The following is a 19454-nucleotide window of genomic DNA, read 5'->3' as shown; positions in this document are numbered from 1 at the left end:
TATTGATCTCTTAAGTAACCCCTGAAGCTCTTTAGAGCTGTTTAATGTTGTTCGTCCATTTAACACATTCAGTGCGGAGTACGTCAATTGAGCTGAAGCTCTTTAGAGCCGTTTTATGTTGTTCATCCATTTAACACATTCTGTGCGGAGCACGTCAATTGACGTGGTCCTGTCCAAGCCGAGATGTGGAGCATGTCCATTGTGTGCCATTTGAAAATAGCAATATTTGAACGGAAGTTATGGCACAAAAACCTCTATTTTTATTGCTTATTTTATCGGTGGATTCTGACGATGTTCATGAAAATTGGGCCCGTATTGAATGTGTTAATAATGGTAGCTTAATTTTGCTGATTGGTACATATCATCCGTAATAATGCGGCAAAATTTAATCAACAAAAGGGGCATCTGGAAGCCATGTGTAATCAGTCACATACAAGAAGTTTGCTAACGACTTCCTTGAATAATTCCTATTGGAGAAAGTTGCTTCTGAACAGTGCTCATAGTAGCTAGCCAAGTCTGCCTTTCCTACTTAACAACAGGGTGACCAGTAACTGGGAGAATCTGGAATTATGCCTGAAGTTTAATTCCCTGGAATTCATGAATTTTTACTCCGACCTGGAATTTCAATCATTTATTTCAAATTAATTTCATTTGAAGTTTTTTCAGTTCAACACACATTTTCTGGCCTATTTTAAGTACACGTGTGCTTAACAATGTATTGATTACATGTTAAATTGCACATTATGAAAACATATATTTATCTATTTAACGCTTTGAATTATGAAGAATTTCTTGAGTTGCTAAGTAAGACATTCATAAATAAAGTGTAAAATTTCTATTAATGTGAGTGTAAGACTTTACGGGAAGGACGTTAAGTAATACATAACTTTAATATTATTCAAAAGTATTTAAGTAATTATAGGGTGTTTTAAATTTCTTATTGCAGTAATCACATAAGATTAACCTGGAATTTTGTGAAATTTCCCTGGAAAACCTGGAATTATGCATGAATTTTTCTGCTTTATTTGTCTGATTTAGCGAGGACAGTGGTGTGGTAAGAATGGAAGAGTCCCAATGGTGATCAATGTCTCATGCGTTTATAGCTGGGAGAATACTTCTGAAATATTTCAAAACAATTGAGGGAGAATTAGGTAGTTCTGTGGAAAAGACTGGCATAACTTTCTGGTGTTCACTACTAACACAGGGAGTGTCGGAAAAGCAGGTCTCAGAATTTAATCAAACTTTGTAGTGCTTTAGTCCATCGGCCATTGAGAACATTATTTAATCCTCGTCTTTTTATACACCTATCTGAGAAACAGGCACTTAGCTAAGGAAGTACATAGTAATTGACAATTGATAATTTTGAACTTGGATGAGACTAGGCTTACCAAGAAAGCATTAAGTAGGGACATTCGACCACTTAAAAATTTGAGTCTAGTCGCTGCTTCATGACTTGAGTGCTTCGAGCACTAATACAAATGTTGAGTGGAGTAGTTTCAGTTGCATAGCTGTCTAGGCCATTAGGTTCAGAAATCTGCCAACAGGTTGCTCTATCATCAAACTCATGTGAGAATGCATAATTAACACATTGCGTACCGGGGTAAGCTAATGTTTAGAATATAACTTTACCCAATCAAACGTTTTGATGCATCAATTCATCATGAATAACGAACAACAATTGAAAACGTAATAATGAATACACATTGTACACTTCAAAATTGTTTAGGTTGACGCGCCTAAATGACAAGAATCTTCGTCATCCATCAGGAATTTTCGGGAAAAAAATTACGAGAATTCTCACCATCCGTACGGAACGTGTGCTAAGGTGAGCTTTAGGGGCTACTCAGAAATTTTTTGCCCTTGTGGCCACTACCCTTGATGTATCTGCTGAGGAGATCAACTCTCGATGCTCTATTTGTCGATACTGTTACTTTACAAAAGGGGGCATCCATTAATTACGTGTGGTGATTTTTAGACCCCACCATCTCCTTAGTGAGGTACCTGTCGTGAGATATGGCTCGAATCCCCTCCCTCTAATTTCACGTGAGATCACGGTACGCAGTTCAAATGCTTATGTTCAGTGTAAATAAGTTAATCTATGCTTTGTTATGCTGGATTTATTTAAAGAAGCAATTCATTTAATTATTTTTATTTAAGATTAGTTGAGACTAGTATTTAAGATTGCAATTTTACAATGTTTCTTGTGGAAAAAATAGTATGTGATACTTGCCAGGACCCCCCCTCTCCCATGGGTGAAAATTGGCTTGACCCCCTTCCCTCTATACGTCTCATTTAGTTAATGGATGTCCCCTTATGTCTGCCAATCACCAACGATGAATTTAACCTTCAGGTTTTCTAATAAAATATGTAGCTCATATAATGAATTTTATGGTTTAGCGATGCCTTGGAATTTCCCACAAAAAATAAAAATAGGCAACCGGCATACCACCCATGTTCCCTCCCGATACAAATTTTTGGGCTTTATAAAAGGTGAGCCCAGGTGTCTGTATCAAGTCCTCATGATTGCGGGGCACTCGCATATTAGATGGGTAGTTGTTTCCTCTCCCATCTTACACCATCTACACCTGTCCGAGTCACACTCTTCAGTAGTCACAACTCGACTTAAGATCAAAAAGTACAGGTCGCTCACCTGGATCAATGGGTGTGGGCTAAGGAGGGCTATAGCTCCCCCCTTGGGTATCCAATTTACCCTGGATATGACTACGTAGATTTCCGCGGTGTTCAGGTTTTAATTTCTCCATGTTTCCGGTGCAACCGCGTCGGTTTGTTGGCGATGACAACAGTTTCGCTGGCACTGCTGCCAGCGTCTTCAGGTCGAACATGATGCCGGTCCGCGATTTTCGTCCTCCTTATATAGGGGGTCAGTCCCGCCAGTTGTGGCTGCCATATCGGAGCACGCCTGGACCCCGGGACATGACATTAAGTTTGACGACGCCAAGATAATAGTGAAAGGCAGATATTTTCCCAGACTCATCCGCGAATCCATTGAGATAGCCCGGACGGACAATTTTAACAGAGACGACAGCTACCATCTTGATGCCCATTGGAGGAGGCTCATTAGGCGGACCAATAAGAGAGCGGCAGCCACAACTGGCGGGACTGACGGGATATAAGGAGGACGAAAATCGTGGACCGGCATCATCTTCGACCTGAAGACGCTGGCAGCAGTGCCAGCGAAACTGTTGTCATCACCAACAAACCGACGCGGTTGCACCGGAAACATGGAGAAATTACCCTGGATATAATGGTAATTTTCTTCGGACCCCCACTACTGCTGAGATATTACTCCCACTAAGCCCTTCCTTGTCCCTGGATCCACCACTGTTCGCATATCCTTAACATTAAGGGTATGAATTCCTGGAGCCAATTCCCATAAGGGCCCGTACCACCACCAACGCTAAGGGTTTACCATTGGGGCCTAGCCCCTGGTGACCCCAGTGGAGAATAAAGTAATGCAGAAGTTTATCAAGGAAATAGACATATACGAGTAAGTGGCACCCCATAATGGAGTCATATGCAACTACATATTAAAAGGAAAAATTCCACACAGGAGAAATCAGTAGCCTTGAATAAAATATGAGCACCGATCATACGAATGATGCGATTGCAAGGGATACAAGTTACAATACATGACAAGGCAAAACGTTTTCATCCCTGGAATTTTTGTTCTTTATGAGCACTTGTATGCCGCTGACTCCACCACAGGAGTTTCCATCTATGGTGTAAATGATGAATACCCTATTATTCTGAGTTACAGTTTTAGCCTCTCTGTTGCTCTGCACAGAAACATGCTGTCTTACGGCATTGTATGTCAGGCAGCATAAACCTTCTTGTCCCTTAAATACAATTTGCTTCAGGGGTTGCTTGGGTGACATACGGATTGCCTACACTGGTAATTTGTTAAATCCTAGCATTTTTAAGCAATACATTTTGTTAAATAAGCTATGAATTGTGTTAGTATAGTCCTGAAGTTTATAGTCATTGTTGGTTTTTTTCAAAATGGACATATGTAAATAGTTGTGTGTTATGGCTTTGTCTCCATAAGCATTTGATCCCAAAATCTGCCTAATCTTTTGAAAGTTTTTAAAGCTAAAGCTAATGATACGTCTCCTCAAAGCGATCTGGTGGTGTAAAATATGACTAACTCATGAAATTCTATAGTGGACAAATCATTCACCTTCACTGCAATTCAAACCTGGATTCCTCAGTTTCCACAGATGGGATTGACGCTTCAGTACTTCACTCTGCACTAAATCATCCTGTCTTGTGGCATTGTATGTCAGATAGTATAAACCTTCTTGTCCTCTAAATCCAACAGAACTCTTCTGACAAGGAAGACACCTTCGTAGTACAACTGGTCAACATTAAATTCCATTTAAGGGAAATTGCTTTTCCTCTGATGAATTTGTTACACTTGATAACATCAATGTTGTTGCTGAAATGTATGTTCCTCTGATTAGGTTATATTGCAAGCATGAAACATTCAGTAGAAGTAAAGAAGAAATACATTAATTATCCAGCTAAGTTCCATAGAGCTTCAAATTAAATGTACTAACTCCAGGGATGGCTATTGAAACTAATAACGAAACTCAAAACAAGTAAAATTTCAATAGATTCGTTCCCGGGAGCGTAGAGTAGAAACAAAATGAAATACAGTTGAGACCTCAAATCTGGAATCCAGAACGTTTGAAAATTCCTCTGCGTAGTGTTTTGACTTACCACCTCGTAGCACCACTCTCCAAGCCTTGTTCTGGGATGCGTAGGAAGTTAGCACATACTATGGACATACGCTAAGAACCTTGTCAGGGACACATAAGGATATCAAATATCAAGTACAAGAGCCTGAGGACATGTATAAATGAATTAATTTACTAAATATACTATGAAGACCAGAACTCCAGAAGCCCTTCGGTCCCAAGCTTTCTGGATTTGAGGTCCTCAACTGTAGATTAAAACCCGGGGAGCTAAACTCAGGGTCAAAACGAAATCGGGGTCCAAACTACTTGGGATCGTAACTAAACTAAACCTCGGGGACGAAACGAAGCACAGATAATGTTTCGTACCGGAGGGACCATGTATTTCTCCTTCGAACAGTTTAGTTTCGACCCACACAATGAGTACGAAGTATGATTGAATGAAGTAGAGGTTCAGCCTACTGCCATTAGGTGCATGGGGTACTCATATTTTTACTACTAACAAGAGAACGGTTGTATACAAACTGGCCATTTGATTTTTAAGCTCAATGTTTTAACCTCTCTACACGAATGTCAAACGTAATGGGTCGAAACTATTCTCTCTCATCCTCCTCCACTTAACTTTTTGGATCAAAACTTAACAGTGGGGTTTTGATTAATTTAGTCTCGTTCCCAGGAGTAAAGTTTCGTCCCGGGTCGGAACTAAACTCCTTGGTGATTTTAATTTCGTGCGGGAACGGAACTAAAAACATTCCTCCTATTTTCGTTTTGCTCCGGGTTGAAACGAAACGATAAAACGAAACATTTTAGTTTCGTTTCACTTGCCATCCTTGACTAAGACTTTTTCGTTTCACTGTTTCATGAAAGCAACCTTGTATTAATCAAAGTACATGGATTAGGTTCTGAAAACTTAGCATCCAGGGGACCGAATAATAAATTTACCAAGCTTAATATTCAAAATGAAAATTTACTTATCTTCAGCATAAAATATTTCCAAAATGTTATAATTCACTGATTGTTAATATAATCAACATTAATATAGGACGTAAAATAATTATTAGAAATCTCAGGTACATTAAATACTTGTGTCTTCCATAATTTGTAACTCAGATGGCCCCTATGAGCTACACACAAAGAAACATTAATATAGTTAATAAAATTATTTTAAAAATCTCACATCACACATTCAAACACAAATCACACATTAATGAATAAATAATAATAATAATGACTCTGTCATAAATAGTCAAATTGCAGGCCTTTAGGCCCTCCACACAAGTAAAATGAACAGTATGACACCTTATTAAACTTTGAAACACGTATGAAAACGAAAATTTAGTTCTCTGGCATAATCAGTCATCTTGTATGGAGCTCTTCACCATACACAAAAAGAAACAAAATTGCCAGAAGAAAGCATGTCTGTAAATAGCACCTAGATTCAAAATAGATTACATATTAAAATAGCACGCGATCTCTCAGCAAAATTTATGCAACCAGAGAGTATGGTACCGAAAAGGAACATATTACACTCCACATCCTTAGATCATTTCATTAAATACAACAAGTAAATAAGGTGGTCCTGGTGATTAATGAACACATAACAGTCATTACTTGCACTTAGCCACATTGACAAAGACTGCCTTTTCTTGGCATACATCAAGACGAGTCACTTGTGTTTCAGACAAAGCACACATTGAGCCTCAAGGCAGCGAAAAAAATTTCCTCTGATCTAAGGTACAATGCAACATGAGAATTTTGTGATTTTTGGAATATATTCCATTGTTTTGACGACTATTAAAAATGCATTACAAAATACATCAGACTTGTAGTGAGGCACTGCACGAGGACAGGAGAGGAGATATCGAGGTTGGAAGCTGTTGAAATGTGGTTTTACAGCGATGAAGATCAAATCATTAAACCATGTAAGTAATGTGGAAGTTCTCGGAAGAGAAATAGGTTAGAAAAGTCTTGAAAAAACCTTGGCTAGAAGACAGAATAATTTAATAGGCCACATTTTGGGATGTGGCAGTCTGCTGAAAATTATAGTTGATGGACAGTTCGGAAGGAAAAAATGGCAGAGTTAGGCCACATGTGATATACGTAGAGCAGTGATGAAGGATAAAGCTGAAGAATTATGCACGTTTTAAAAGATTAGCTGATAGGAGAATTGAGTGGTGAGCTGCGTCAAATCAATCTTAAGGTTGAAGACTGTGATGATGGATAATTCTAAAAAGTGCCACATATACTGAAACTTAAACTTAGGTGAGAGGGGAACCTTGGAAAAACAGCATTTGTTGACGTGGCGCAGAGGTGTTATTTCTCGGGAAATTTCACAGAAAATGAAAAAATACCTTTATTCCTGAGAGTCCATGCATGCGGTCCAAGATTATTTTCCTGGCCAGTCACGAGTAAAGATGGCTAAAGTACTGGGTGAAATGAGGTTACAATGAATTACTTATTCAAACACTTTTTGTGTGGCTCAAACCTTTTCCTCTGAATCATTAAGGTTCCACAAGTTTTCAAGAAAAAAAGATTTTACTGGGGACTCAAAATTAATAAATAGCACTGCAAATATTATGATAATTCCCTTCCAAAGGTTTTTTTAACAAAGCAAACATGTACACATGCAGTCTTTAACCAATAATACTTTAGTCATCTTGAGAAGACTCAAAAATCTTCACTCATTTCACTCAACCCATAGATTAGTTTGGAAAAGTGAGGAGACTGAAACCCTCCTATCAGCCCAATAATCTACCCTCCGGACACAATACTTAAACCTTCCTTATGTCACAACAATTGTAAATAGAAAATTAAGGAAAGGATAAATTTTTCACACAAAAAATTCTACAAAAACCCACAATAACATTGTAAGGACTAGATAAACAACGTATAAAAATGGTTCATAAAAACTGAAAACAAAATGATTTATGAAAGGTGAGCTGGTTTAATCTGCCTTTCACCTTCAGCCAGGAAAATGATGAATGCACGGTGTAGAAGGAAGGATCCGAAGAACCTCTTTTCAGAAAACCCCAAGGTGGAAATAAATCCGTAATATTTTCTCCTCTGTTCATTTGTCAGATTTTTAATGCCTGAAAGAACAATAAGAACCTCTGTAATGATTCTACGACAGAAACACACAAATAACAATAGTATATGTATTTGTACAAAGATTATCCCCATTTAGATATTTGAAAAAGAATTGATAAAAAAAACATGGTTAACTATGCATCGGAAGTTATGTTGGTATTAAAAAGCCAAAAATTTTGTAGCCACAGTTTATCAAAAAATTTATTGCAAAAAACGTATTCACATACCCAACTTTAAAAATGATGCCACCACAAATATGTCCATTTTTTTAAAAGAAACAATGGATTAGCATTTTAAAATTGTGCAAAATAAATTGTATTTATCCACCAAACCTGATCCACAATTCACATTACCACTGGAATCAGGAATAGCGCTTCCTCCAAAATGACAACCAATGAAGATATTAGATAACAATGAAATAATGATAATTCAACCACAAATATAAATCTAGAATTACCTATGGCATCGATCATTGCAGCTTCTCTAGTCAAGGCTTCAGCAGGGATCACATTTTGGAACAAATGTAGACAGACAACACCTAAGTCCTGATTCCATATTTCTATAATCTGCCTCAACTTTTTCTTTCTCTGAAAAAAGTAATCAGGCTTAAATGAACATTTTACAATACATAATAACATCATATCATAGATATAGTGCACAATTATTTCATTGCAGAGGAATGACTTTAGTCAAGGCTAGTTAAAATCAATCAGAAATAAGCAGTCGATCTAGCAATCTGAAGATTACAAATATTATTTCAAGATTTTTTTCTCTCAATAAGGCCCAATACATACGATTTGTCACTGGCCATTTCATTAATTTTTACCAAAATTTATTGGATGAACTTAGGTCATTACCATACACAGAGCTAAAAAAATGACCCACTGCCTCTTCAAGACAAAAATATGGTCATTTATAATCAAGCAATAGAGGTGGAGGGGAAGTGCTAGAATCATTAGAGATAAATTCTGGTGCATGACTAGAAGAAAAAAATGTTGAAAAATTTCCCATGCAGTAAACAACATAAAGTCTACCAGCATACGCACACATTACTCCTCATGGAAGGGACCATATATCTACTATGCATGCTGTACTTACAGTCAGAAAAAGAAAACCTCTTATTTTTAACTGGTCTACTCCACTAATATGATACATACCAATGAGCACTTCTTGTAAATTTGATTGCTAAGCAATATTCTCACGTGGTGTATAACGTTTTGCATATCATTTCAGCCATTATTTTATCATTAATAAATGTATGGGTATTCATAGCATGAATCAAACTTCATTATAAGAGGGGAAATTTTTGGCCAATTTGCTCAAAACCAACATGCATGCAATATGCATAAAAATGAATAGCATTTGATAAGTTACCATGATGATGAATCACAAGACAGTTTAAGGGTACTTGCCTATTTGCTCACAATTTTTTCATAACTAAGAAAATCATAACCTTTAAATTATTGTTTTTGCACACACCAAAATATATCACTGTCGTCATACAAGGAATTAATTTTCACAGCCACGGAACTTCAGATTACATATTGATTTGCATAGTACAGGCAAAACAATCAAAATGATAAAAGGTTTTACAATTTGTGGGTAAATTCCCTCGGGATTCCCTTTGAGTTTAAAACTCTATTTCTGCCAAAATTTCGAGAATAAAAGGCGAAATTCCTTGAAACAGCATTCGGTAGCCCTGAAGATGAACATCTTGAACTCTTTGAAGTCGGAGCTTGAAACGTCAGCAGAAATGGAGTTTTTAACCCAGTGGGAATCCAGAGAGAATTTTACCCACACAATTCGCAGGGAAAGCATAAAATCTTATAGGTTTTACAATTATACGCATTTATTGCATGCCATATATGAGAGAAGGTTGCACTAACCCTTGGAGTACCGCTACTCTTATTCCTCCAAGCAGCGACTGCCTCGTAAAGGTGTGAATATGGACGTGAGCGTTTCCCTTTACCCACATAGAAGATGGAGTTGATGAATTCTCGCCAAAACTTAGAACTGTCTCCACTGAAGAAGCTTTTGTCCGAAGATCCGTCGGCAGCCCATCTTGACGGCAGATTGAGAGTCATCCGTGGATCAAGGAGTAAATAATTGAATGAACTCTTCTGATTGCCTTCCCTCCATTCATTAAATCTCCCACATCCATCAAACTGTAGCGTCATTTTCTGCTCAAACGCAAAATATTTGGTATGGGACATGTTCAAAGGGTTTGCCAAAGTCTCTTCCAGCTCACTGCTAAACTCTGTGAAGAGGAGAGAGACAATTGTGACTATGACAACTTAAACCTAACTTATGATGCTTAGAGTTATCACCGAATAACTGTGAAGCCCTTTACACACTCGATTATTGATTTAAAATTTATGCTGTGCTAACTAAGAGGAAATCAAACAATCAAACTTTAAAGATTAAAAGGAGTGAGGATAATAAACTCAGATGACATGTTGATCCCATCGAAGTTGAAACCATCATAAAATGAGGGTCTAATGTATTGTCTAATTTAGCTTACGCAGTTTTTGAATGTACCATAAATCAAGTCACCTCAATTTCATGATGTCTGGAATTTATGGTAAGTATGTAGTTCTCAAAGGACAAAAAAAAAACTTCTGAAAGGTCTTTCCAATACTTCTATGTTTCAAGCATTGCTGATTCTCATAACGGCCAGGCACACTTGATATCTATGTACAAAAAGTTAGCAACACAACCAATACATAGAATCTACATTAAGTTTCCAGACAGATACTTGATTGAATTGTGGACAAACCTGACATCTTTTCGGATTTTCAGATTCTTCTCACTTCTTTTTTCAACTTGGTATACATCCTTGACAACATTGACATCACTTTTATTCAGCATGCAACTTAATGAAAATGACATTTTTTGAGATAATTGTGATTGCAGTAATAGGAATGAGTCATCTTGTTCTCTATCGATTGACAATTTTTATTTAGGATTCCCAAATCAAGGTGTATTTGAGAAGGTAATTTTGCAATTTACTATAAAAGTTTTCAGTACGTTCAGAGCATTCCTCCTAGAAATTTGGTACTTCCTCGTTTCTTGAAAGATCCTGGGTCAATTTGGGGAAATGTCATGAGATATTATAACACTGAATGATAAATGTGGGATATTACTGTGAATAAGCACATTCATTTTAAAACCTGCATAATCATATGATTAATGAAAACTATATTAACAGTTCTTCTCTTAATATTTTCTCAAGAAATCAATTTCTACAAAAAATTAAGTTACTGTGACAAAGAATGATTCATCTGATCTTAGTCAAGAATACAATTAGAAGATTATGTACATATGCTAATTTTCAAATGAAGCAAAATCATTACTCGCCATAATTTACTCATGCCATATCAATAATTCTGAAAATTCTTGCAATATTTGATGCAAGACTTTAACTTGGATTTTTTCACATCATGCCACAAATGGCGTTTAGCAACTATTCAGGGGTTTTCCATAGCATAAAATATTCAGGGGTTGAATAGAATAGATTTCTAATATCTCACAAAAAAATGCTTCAAGGTTAGGTATGTATTGGTAGGATAAGAATTTTTTCAAAACTCTTTCCGAGACAAAGCAAATTTTGAAGATAACAAAATTAATACCTCCACTGCAAAAACTCAACAATCGCCCACCGAAACAAATCTGCTCATCTAGTAGCCCAACAATACGAATACACTCATCTGGCAGTGTCCGGAGCATAAACGCTCACCTCCAAGCTTGGAGAATAGGAGATGAGCGTTTATGCTCCAGACACTGCCAACTGAGCATATTCGTATTGTTGGGCTGCTAGACGAGCGGATTTGTTTCGGTGGGCGATTGTTGAGTGTTTTTGCAGTGGACGTATCGAAATATACACAACCAAAAAAATAATCAGCACTTACTTGAACTGTAACTGACAGCTGGTGGAAGAGGAATTTGCTCTCTCATTAAATGTCTATTCTTCTTCTTAAATCTCCTTATCATCCGCTGATAAACTCTCTTAGTTGTGGCAGTGACAGGCCCAACAGGAATGCTACAACCACAAGATGCAACTTTCTTTAGTTCTCTCCTTATATCTACGGTGCAACCACTAGTCAGAGAACTCATACTACTGCGTCTGCAAACTATAAAAAGCAATTAAAGAACTTTTAACACCTCAAGTGTCCAAATATAAACATGAACAGCCCAAGAATGATGGACTTAAATGATACCAATAAAATAATTAGTGGAAATTCATTACATTGCATTATTATTAGCATAGAGTTATTGCAGCATTAGCAGTTAAATTTGAATATGATATAAACTTAGTTGAAAATTAATGCATTTACACAATAATGCCTAATATGTGCTAGCATGCTCCTATACAGAAGTGAGGTATGGACAATGACAGCAGGGGAGAAAACAAGGTTAGAGGTCTTGGCAATGTGGTGCTACAGAGGAATGATAAAGATCGAATTGCTCCACCGAGTGAGACATGAGGAAGTCCTGAGAAGAGTAGGAGAGAAGCCTCATGATAACCTTAATAAGAAGATGGAACAATCTTATAGGCCACATCTTGAGACATGATGGCCTAATGAAGACAATCATTGAGGGACTAGTGGATGGCAAGAACGGAAAAGGAAGAAAAAATATATAGAAAACGTAAAGACAGAGTTGAAAGAGAAGAAATACGTAGGTGTGAAAAGATTAGCTGATAGGAGAATTAAAGGAGAGCTGCGTCAAACCAATCTTTGGATTGTTGATCAGTGATCATGATGATGATGTGCTATTATACGTTATAGAATTGGCAGTAAAATTTGTCTATAAATAAAAAAAGGTAGAGAGAAGCATTATTGAACATTGATATATAAGAGGGATAATTAGGAACAAATTTTCAATGGGACTATGTAATGAATCAGGATAGAAAGTATGTGATAATTTAAAAAGAAGCTTTATATTGTAACATGCATAAGAAATTAACTTATCTTGAACTAATCAATTAAATACCACTCACATTACAAGAATTCCTTTGAAAAATACAATTTATCTCGAACCTTTTATGAAATGAACACTAACACAGGCTTCAATTCAACTAAAGTTATAAGAAATTATTGCATTTACATTTTCACCACTTGCAATCACATTATTCATCATGTATGCACTTTATTTTATTGAAGTACATATATATTAAAAAAAAATAATTTCAAAATAATTTTATGACTACTTTAAAACACCCAGAAATGTGTTGGAAATTTCAGAATAATACTCAAGTCTGGGAAACTGGCAAGCAATAAATTGTATAAATTAGGATACGACCAATTGCATTGAAAATTTTCATGAAATACATGTACTCATATTAAAAAGACATCTGGTAGTAAAAATAATTATCCATACAGAAAATTTGCTCTTTATCAATCGTCAATGAAATATAGAAACAAGAAATTTTTATAGCTCCATTACAAAATAATGATGAATTAAATTTACATTTTAGAGGTAGAATAAACACCTTTTTTTTACGATGAGTTTGACTTATATGTTGGATTTGGCTAACAACTTGAACTGATTTTGCACAGACTTTAAAATTATGCCAAATTTGTTCCAAGTTGCACAATACTTCATCAATGATGAAGCTAATTGCCATATACGTTAGCAAAATCCTTATTAACATTGAGACATTGGCTTGCACTGACTCACTTTATACTTCAAGGCCATTTCAATGGGGCATGTAATTGCACTATCTGACGTGAGTATGAAGGCACAGTCAAAATTATACTGTGTTAGGAGGTGAATTGCTGGAATGCATGGACATGAGATGGCAAAAGACACCGTTCTGATTTCGTTTGTGTGTTTGCGCACCATAATGAGAAATCAATGCAGTTCTAACCATTGCAATTGCCTGCCCCGTGTATAACAGCCTTAAGATACTTACTTTGTGGTTCCTGGGGAATCACATGTCCAGGTATAACTGGTGTTTCCAGCCTCTTTTCTTCAAGCAGGATCCCTTCCTCTTCATCTTCAATTTCATTAATTTCCTCAGGAACTGTAAAATAGTCTTCACTCTCCGATTTCGAAAAAGTGAAACCTTTGGAGCCCATACATTTTGCACTACGTACCTCCCTTCTAGTCGTAACACACCGAAATTCTTGCTCAAAACATTCCCGGTGTATATCAGGGCATGAACTTGAAAGAGTGCTGGAAGTCTCCCAGCTTTTGTCAAAATCTATCCTCCTCTGCACTTGGCTACATTTGTCAACCTCATAAACCGGATAATCAATATTTCCCCTTGCACATAAGGGAGGGCTAATTAATTGCAGAGGAGATTGCATGCAGTTCTCGTTCGGACTGGAGGTTGATACTCTAATTCCACTGGCTAGACACGATACCCTATCAGAGTATGAACCATCTGCACGGTAAAAGTTTGCCCAAGGGTAGAATGCATTATCCTGAACTGAATACGTCAAATTTATCTCGCCCACATTATTACCTTTACACTCATCATTCAAGTAATTTTCCGACTCATCTTGGGTCATGCAGTCATCATTCTGAGGGCAATTGTACAAGAGCCCTACTTTTGGACTACCATAAATTACATAAGTTTCATTTGAGACCCCACGTCTTTTATTTCTGCCATTTTCCTCGGGTGAATGATCAGCATCATCTGTTATCAGATCAGAATCTCCATTGCAGTTTGAATCAGATATCAAATCATTGCCCTCAGCTTCAACAGATTTCAATGTATCATTTTTGATCTGAGGATGCGGAAACCACTTGTATCTTCCTACTTCTGAATGGTACCCACTCTGGAATTTTAGTCCATTCTGGAACACCAATGTGAAATGAAAGAAAGAATGACAAGAAACAGTATGCCGTTGAAACTTAGGAAATTCTAAATAATCTATTTAATACACTCAACACATTTTCATTCTACTCCAAATGGTTTGAACACATTTGTTCAATGTTTTCAAAGGCTAACAAAAACTCTCGAATGGCTAAAGAAAAAGAAAAACCAAAGAATTACCAAAACTGAACTTCCAACACCAACTCTGCAACCAGAAGAATTCATCAATTTGTCTTGTTCATGAGAAATCTTTCTTGCATTCAAATCATTTATGTTCTCACTTTCTCTTGCAGTCGTTTCATTCCCTAAGCAATAGTGAGAAGAATAGATAGAAGATTAAAAAGCGCCAATCAAAAATACCAACACAGAATATGCATGAATGGAAACAGTATAGAGTTAGCAAAGATCAGGCTCTGTAAAAATACTAATAAGGAGTAATGAGCTAGTTTACCATTACATATCACCAAAATGAAACATTTGATTGGATTGGAACCAAGATCTGAAATCGAGAACCAATGCCAGTTACAGAACAAAACGAAAAAAACAGTGGAACCAACCCATCTGTATGTGATCATATTTTTTGAGCTTACTATGCATCAATTGAAGTCTGATAATAACAGTTTTGCCATCAATCCTGCCAGTATCTTCAAGTCAAAAGCTTTTGGTGAAACTTTGATGCAGAATGGAGCCAATTTATATACATCATAGTGACGGTAATTTATGTCATTTTTCAACCAGGTTTGTTTCACTGAAACGATTTGGATTTTGACATACATAAATACAGACCCATTCTGCAAAATTTCCACTCCTGGCCTGAATATTTTGACAGGATTACCAATATTGTTGCCCATATACATCAAATAACATGGTAAAATGCAAACAATACACAACTGATGACATTTAATGCACAATCCATTCCATAGGGCAAGGGCCATCACGAGACACGCTAGGGTTAAGATACACCCACTAATCCGTTGTGAATTTGATCGACCAAAAAATGGAAATGGTTTGCCTTGTTAGAATTTCCTTCTTCGAACAAGAATAACAACCCACAGTAGAGGAAACCTATTTTCCACTGAACAATAGTGGCAGCACAAACTCTGCTGGGGTACTTTTTTCTCCGTAGCACATGCATTGTAAATGTTGAATCAAATCAGAAAACCTAGTCTACTTGTTTTATTATTTCAACACCAAGCATTGAATACAATCATTTGAATGAACAGCATAAGTAATGCCTTGCTCAAGCAACAGTAAAAATTTAATCAATACGCATAATCATAAGATGATAAAAGCAGATTTACTTAGACAAAAATCAGTACAAACTACATACGCATGCAATATGAAAATCAAGTGAGAAATGCCGGCAAAAAAATCAAATTCTACCAGCAACAATAAATTAGAGTCCAATACAGTGCATACAGCACTTATTTATCAGAAAAACAGTCTAACACATATTAACTAACTATTAACCTAATGCTAACTATAAACTCTTTCAAGACAATGGAGTTTCCTCCATAGTATGACTGCTGGACTGAGCCCCAAGGCACTCTGTACAGAGCAGTTTTGTAGGACATATGTTAAGAAGGATCCCACAGGCAATCACATATGCTCAGCTCCTATCTTTTTCAACCCCTCTCAGTAGGGACTCCGCATTATGTCGGACTCCGAGGGTAATTGGATTCCCTCCTTTCTGGGTTTTAAACCCTATGAGTGGCATTGGTTCGCGGTCAACTTATGATTTGCTCATGTGTATTAGCTACATGGATAATTATTGCTTTCTTTTAAAATGAAGACTTTTAATTGAATTCCTCATATTTTTCTGGGCATTGTCAAATGTTAAATGAAGTTCTACCATCAATATTAACGGATTTAATATATCAATATTTTTCATGTTGCTCATTGTACTGAAATCGAGATATCAGTAAATATTTACGGTAGAATTTTAAAAAAATTCCATAAAAATCTAAAAATTGTAAACGCTGCTCAGAAGACAAAGAATTCAATTCTTAGTTTAATTTTTTTCGAGAAAGGATCAAACACATATTCTGAAAAAAAGACTGAATAAACAATTGTACGACCGTAAAGAGGGTTAATATAAGACAAGGGGTCCAGGTACCTGCTCCCGAATTTTGAGGGTACGGCCTAAGCCCTGCTGTGTTGGGTCCGGAAACTAAGAATTCAAGTATTTGCAACCGTCATAAAAGGGGGAGAAAGCAAGGAGCAGAATATTACGGCATCCGTTTGCCTGCATACGAAAATATCCAATGAATTTTTCTGGCTTTTGTCTCCTTGGTCAAGAAACGTACTGCCAGATATTTCCAGTGTTAGCAGCAAAAGGGTTACTATTAACCAACTTAACTTACTATTAACCAACTATAGATAATAAAAAACTCATACCTATCACATTCAGCAATAATCCAAAGGCTGGTTTCCCAAACTCCACAAACTTTTGAATGATTTCTGTGCAGGCCAAATGATGATGTTCCTCAGCATAATTTAATGCCGAATAACCATCATCGTCTAAAATCAAAGGATCTCCACCACCTAATAGTAATAGTTTTAGATTTTTTGCACGACCCCATATTGCTGACACATGAACAGGGGTGACTCCTTCACTGGATCTGAAATGGGAAAAGAGCAAAAATTCTTCATATAACACTAAATTCAAGGTAAACACGTATTGTATTCAATGACACATATTTAAAAACAGAGGGAAAATTTTTATGGGAAATAATCATTACTTCAACTTAAATATATTCATTTTTTATAAGAAAAGGATAGGGCCATAAGGGAACCATGGATGTTGCATATTTGAATAAATCTTGGGTTATGAAATCGCTAAATTTGCCATCTAACATGTACTTATTCTGATGGATGCATGGGTGGTGCGACACATGCACTGTTTTATTGAAAGCCTACACACACAAAATTAATAATTATAGCTCTCAACTCCAATGAAATTTGTTGTCAACTGCCGCATTACTGGCATTCGGCCCGCAGTAATCTGACCCAAATATTGCCAACCCTCCGAAATAATTTCAGACAAGAATAGAAGAGCCAAGAAAATGGACCTTCGAAGATCTTAAGCTATAAGCGCAACCAATATTTTAATCATATTCTATGAGTTTGGATTTTCGAATTCAAACACTTCATTTGTAGGTTTATTCGCACACAAAAGTTGACTTCAGTGCCAGTCAACTTGACATAAAAACACCGACATTAGACTTCCTCTAATGCCAGACTTATAAAATATGTGAAATACCATTTGACGGACGGTCAATAAAAAACTATCGAGTACCTTATGTTAGGATTCCCTCCTGCAGCAATAAATGTTTTGGTAACTTCTTCGGAGAATGAAAGTGGCTGGACCCCAACTGCCAGATGAAAAGGCGAGATACCATATTTGGGTAACACCTCATCGGGCTTCACTCCTCTTAGATTCACAAGATGTTTCACAGCTCTATAAGATTAATGTAAATTATTATAGATAATTCATAGCAAGTTTAAGAAAGGCGACACCATAATTTTAAGCACTAACGTAATATCAACATTCTCCACAGCCTCGAACAAACGATGAGCCCATCCCAATCCAATGGTACTGCTGTCCATTATGATAACTACCGCCAACCCCCGACTTTCCACTAAGAGCCAAAATTTCTATTAAATTGCCACATCTACCGCTTGGGAATATCTCACAAGTATAAATCAGCATAAATAGAAAATCAGCAGTTGGTCCACCAACGCGCGTTACAATTTTGAACTGGTTTGAACATTTACCACCGACTCCGAAGAGTCGATCAGATTGATGACGGATTAGTCATTATGAACGAGTCGTTCCGAATGGAGGTAGCGGCGGTTTTTAGATATTGGAGAGATCGGTAACATGAAAACGTACATATATACTTTTCATCGTGAACGTAGCCTTTTTTTGTGCTTGAAATGTTATCACTCCCTCCAATAAAACTATTTCCTATTTCTAATGCAAAGACCCGCTCATTATTAAGATCAGTTCAGTTTAATTCGGACAACGAATTGTGGTTATCTTTTGTTTTCAAAGGAGGGTTTCATGAATATAAATATTGACAAAATAGGTTTAAATTATGGGTTCAAATGATTTCTTCCATCACATTTTATCTTCAAAGGAACGTCATTGAACGAACTACTTCGAGAAATTCAAGTTATTTTCAATGCAGATAAATGTTGGTAAGTTACTTTCATATAATTTGTTAGAAATAGTATGGTGGAAGCCTAGGAAATTTCAAATAGTGCATTACCGAAAGGGTTATTTCGTGAGAAAGTGATTATGGCATTGTTTCTCATAAACACTGTCTCCCGTAAATTATATGATGTAATCATTTCTTCTGGTAGCCTTCAATAATGTGATGGGGATGCGCCAGATTTTCCAGGCTCAAAAGTTGAGAGGACTGTTCACATTCGAGGAAGGGCTATTTGATCCTCTTAGCCTTTGTTCTTATAACATTCTAACTAGTGTTTCATTTTATTATTATTATTATTATCTATGTATTTAAGAGTGAGAGGTATTACTAGTTAAAAAGCTTTAGCCGTTATTAATTAAGCCTTTGAAAGTCCAAAAAGGTGGTTCGAACACTTCAGAAATGTTTTTAGGATGTCTGAAATTGTCAGTGCACTTAGCCGTTCCTGTGGCGTGGTATTCCATGGGAACGTCTGAATCCTTTTGAACAGTGAGAAACTCCTCTTTTCCAAGAGAGCACTGTCTTATGATGCACATAGTGTTCTACATGTACAGATAATACCTTATTATATATTATAATTTATAGATAGCCACCTCTCACATCTACGTAAGATAA

The 19454-nt window shown here is 36.5% G+C and overlaps 1 protein-coding gene across 1 annotated transcript; it reads right to left on the bottom strand.

Annotated features, from left to right (window-relative positions):
• Window positions 1-5662: 5662 nt before the first annotated feature.
• Window positions 5663-18380, bottom strand: LOC124168861. The gene is made up of 9 exons (XM_046547220.1): window positions 18164-18380; window positions 17924-18085; window positions 17023-17246; window positions 14806-14930; window positions 13717-14605; window positions 11711-11932; window positions 9689-10059; window positions 8260-8389; window positions 5663-7804 (listed from the first exon to the last, which is right to left on the bottom strand). Exons 1-9 carry the CDS (start codon window positions 18232-18234, stop codon window positions 7641-7643), a joined length of 2358 nt encoding a protein of 785 aa, XP_046403176.1. The 5' UTR covers window positions 18235-18380; the 3' UTR covers window positions 5663-7640.
• Window positions 18381-19454: the final 1074 nt, after the last annotated feature.

The sequence above is a fragment of the Ischnura elegans genome, chromosome 12 (assembly GCF_921293095.1).
Source record: "Ischnura elegans chromosome 12, ioIscEleg1.1, whole genome shotgun sequence".
Classification (NCBI taxonomy): Eukaryota; Metazoa; Arthropoda; class Insecta; order Odonata; family Coenagrionidae; genus Ischnura; species Ischnura elegans.
The sequence above is the reverse complement of the archived record's forward strand: the minus strand, read 5'-3'. Positions and strand labels throughout refer to the sequence as shown.

Excerpts from the sequence above, each read along its gene's own strand:
- LOC124168861 (XM_046547220.1), bottom strand. The coding sequence starts at position 18,234 with ATGGACAGCAGTACCATTGGATTGGGATGGGCTCATCGTTTGTTCGAG. Across the intron at positions 17,247-17,923 it reads GGAGGGAATCCTAACATAAG|ATCCAGTGAAGGAGTCACCC; the intron begins GTACTCGATAGT and ends TTCCCATTTCAG. Across the intron at positions 10,060-11,710 it reads AGCTGTCAGTTACAGTTCAA|AGTTTAGCAGTGAGCTGGAA; the intron begins GTAAGTGCTGAT and ends TCCTCTTCACAG.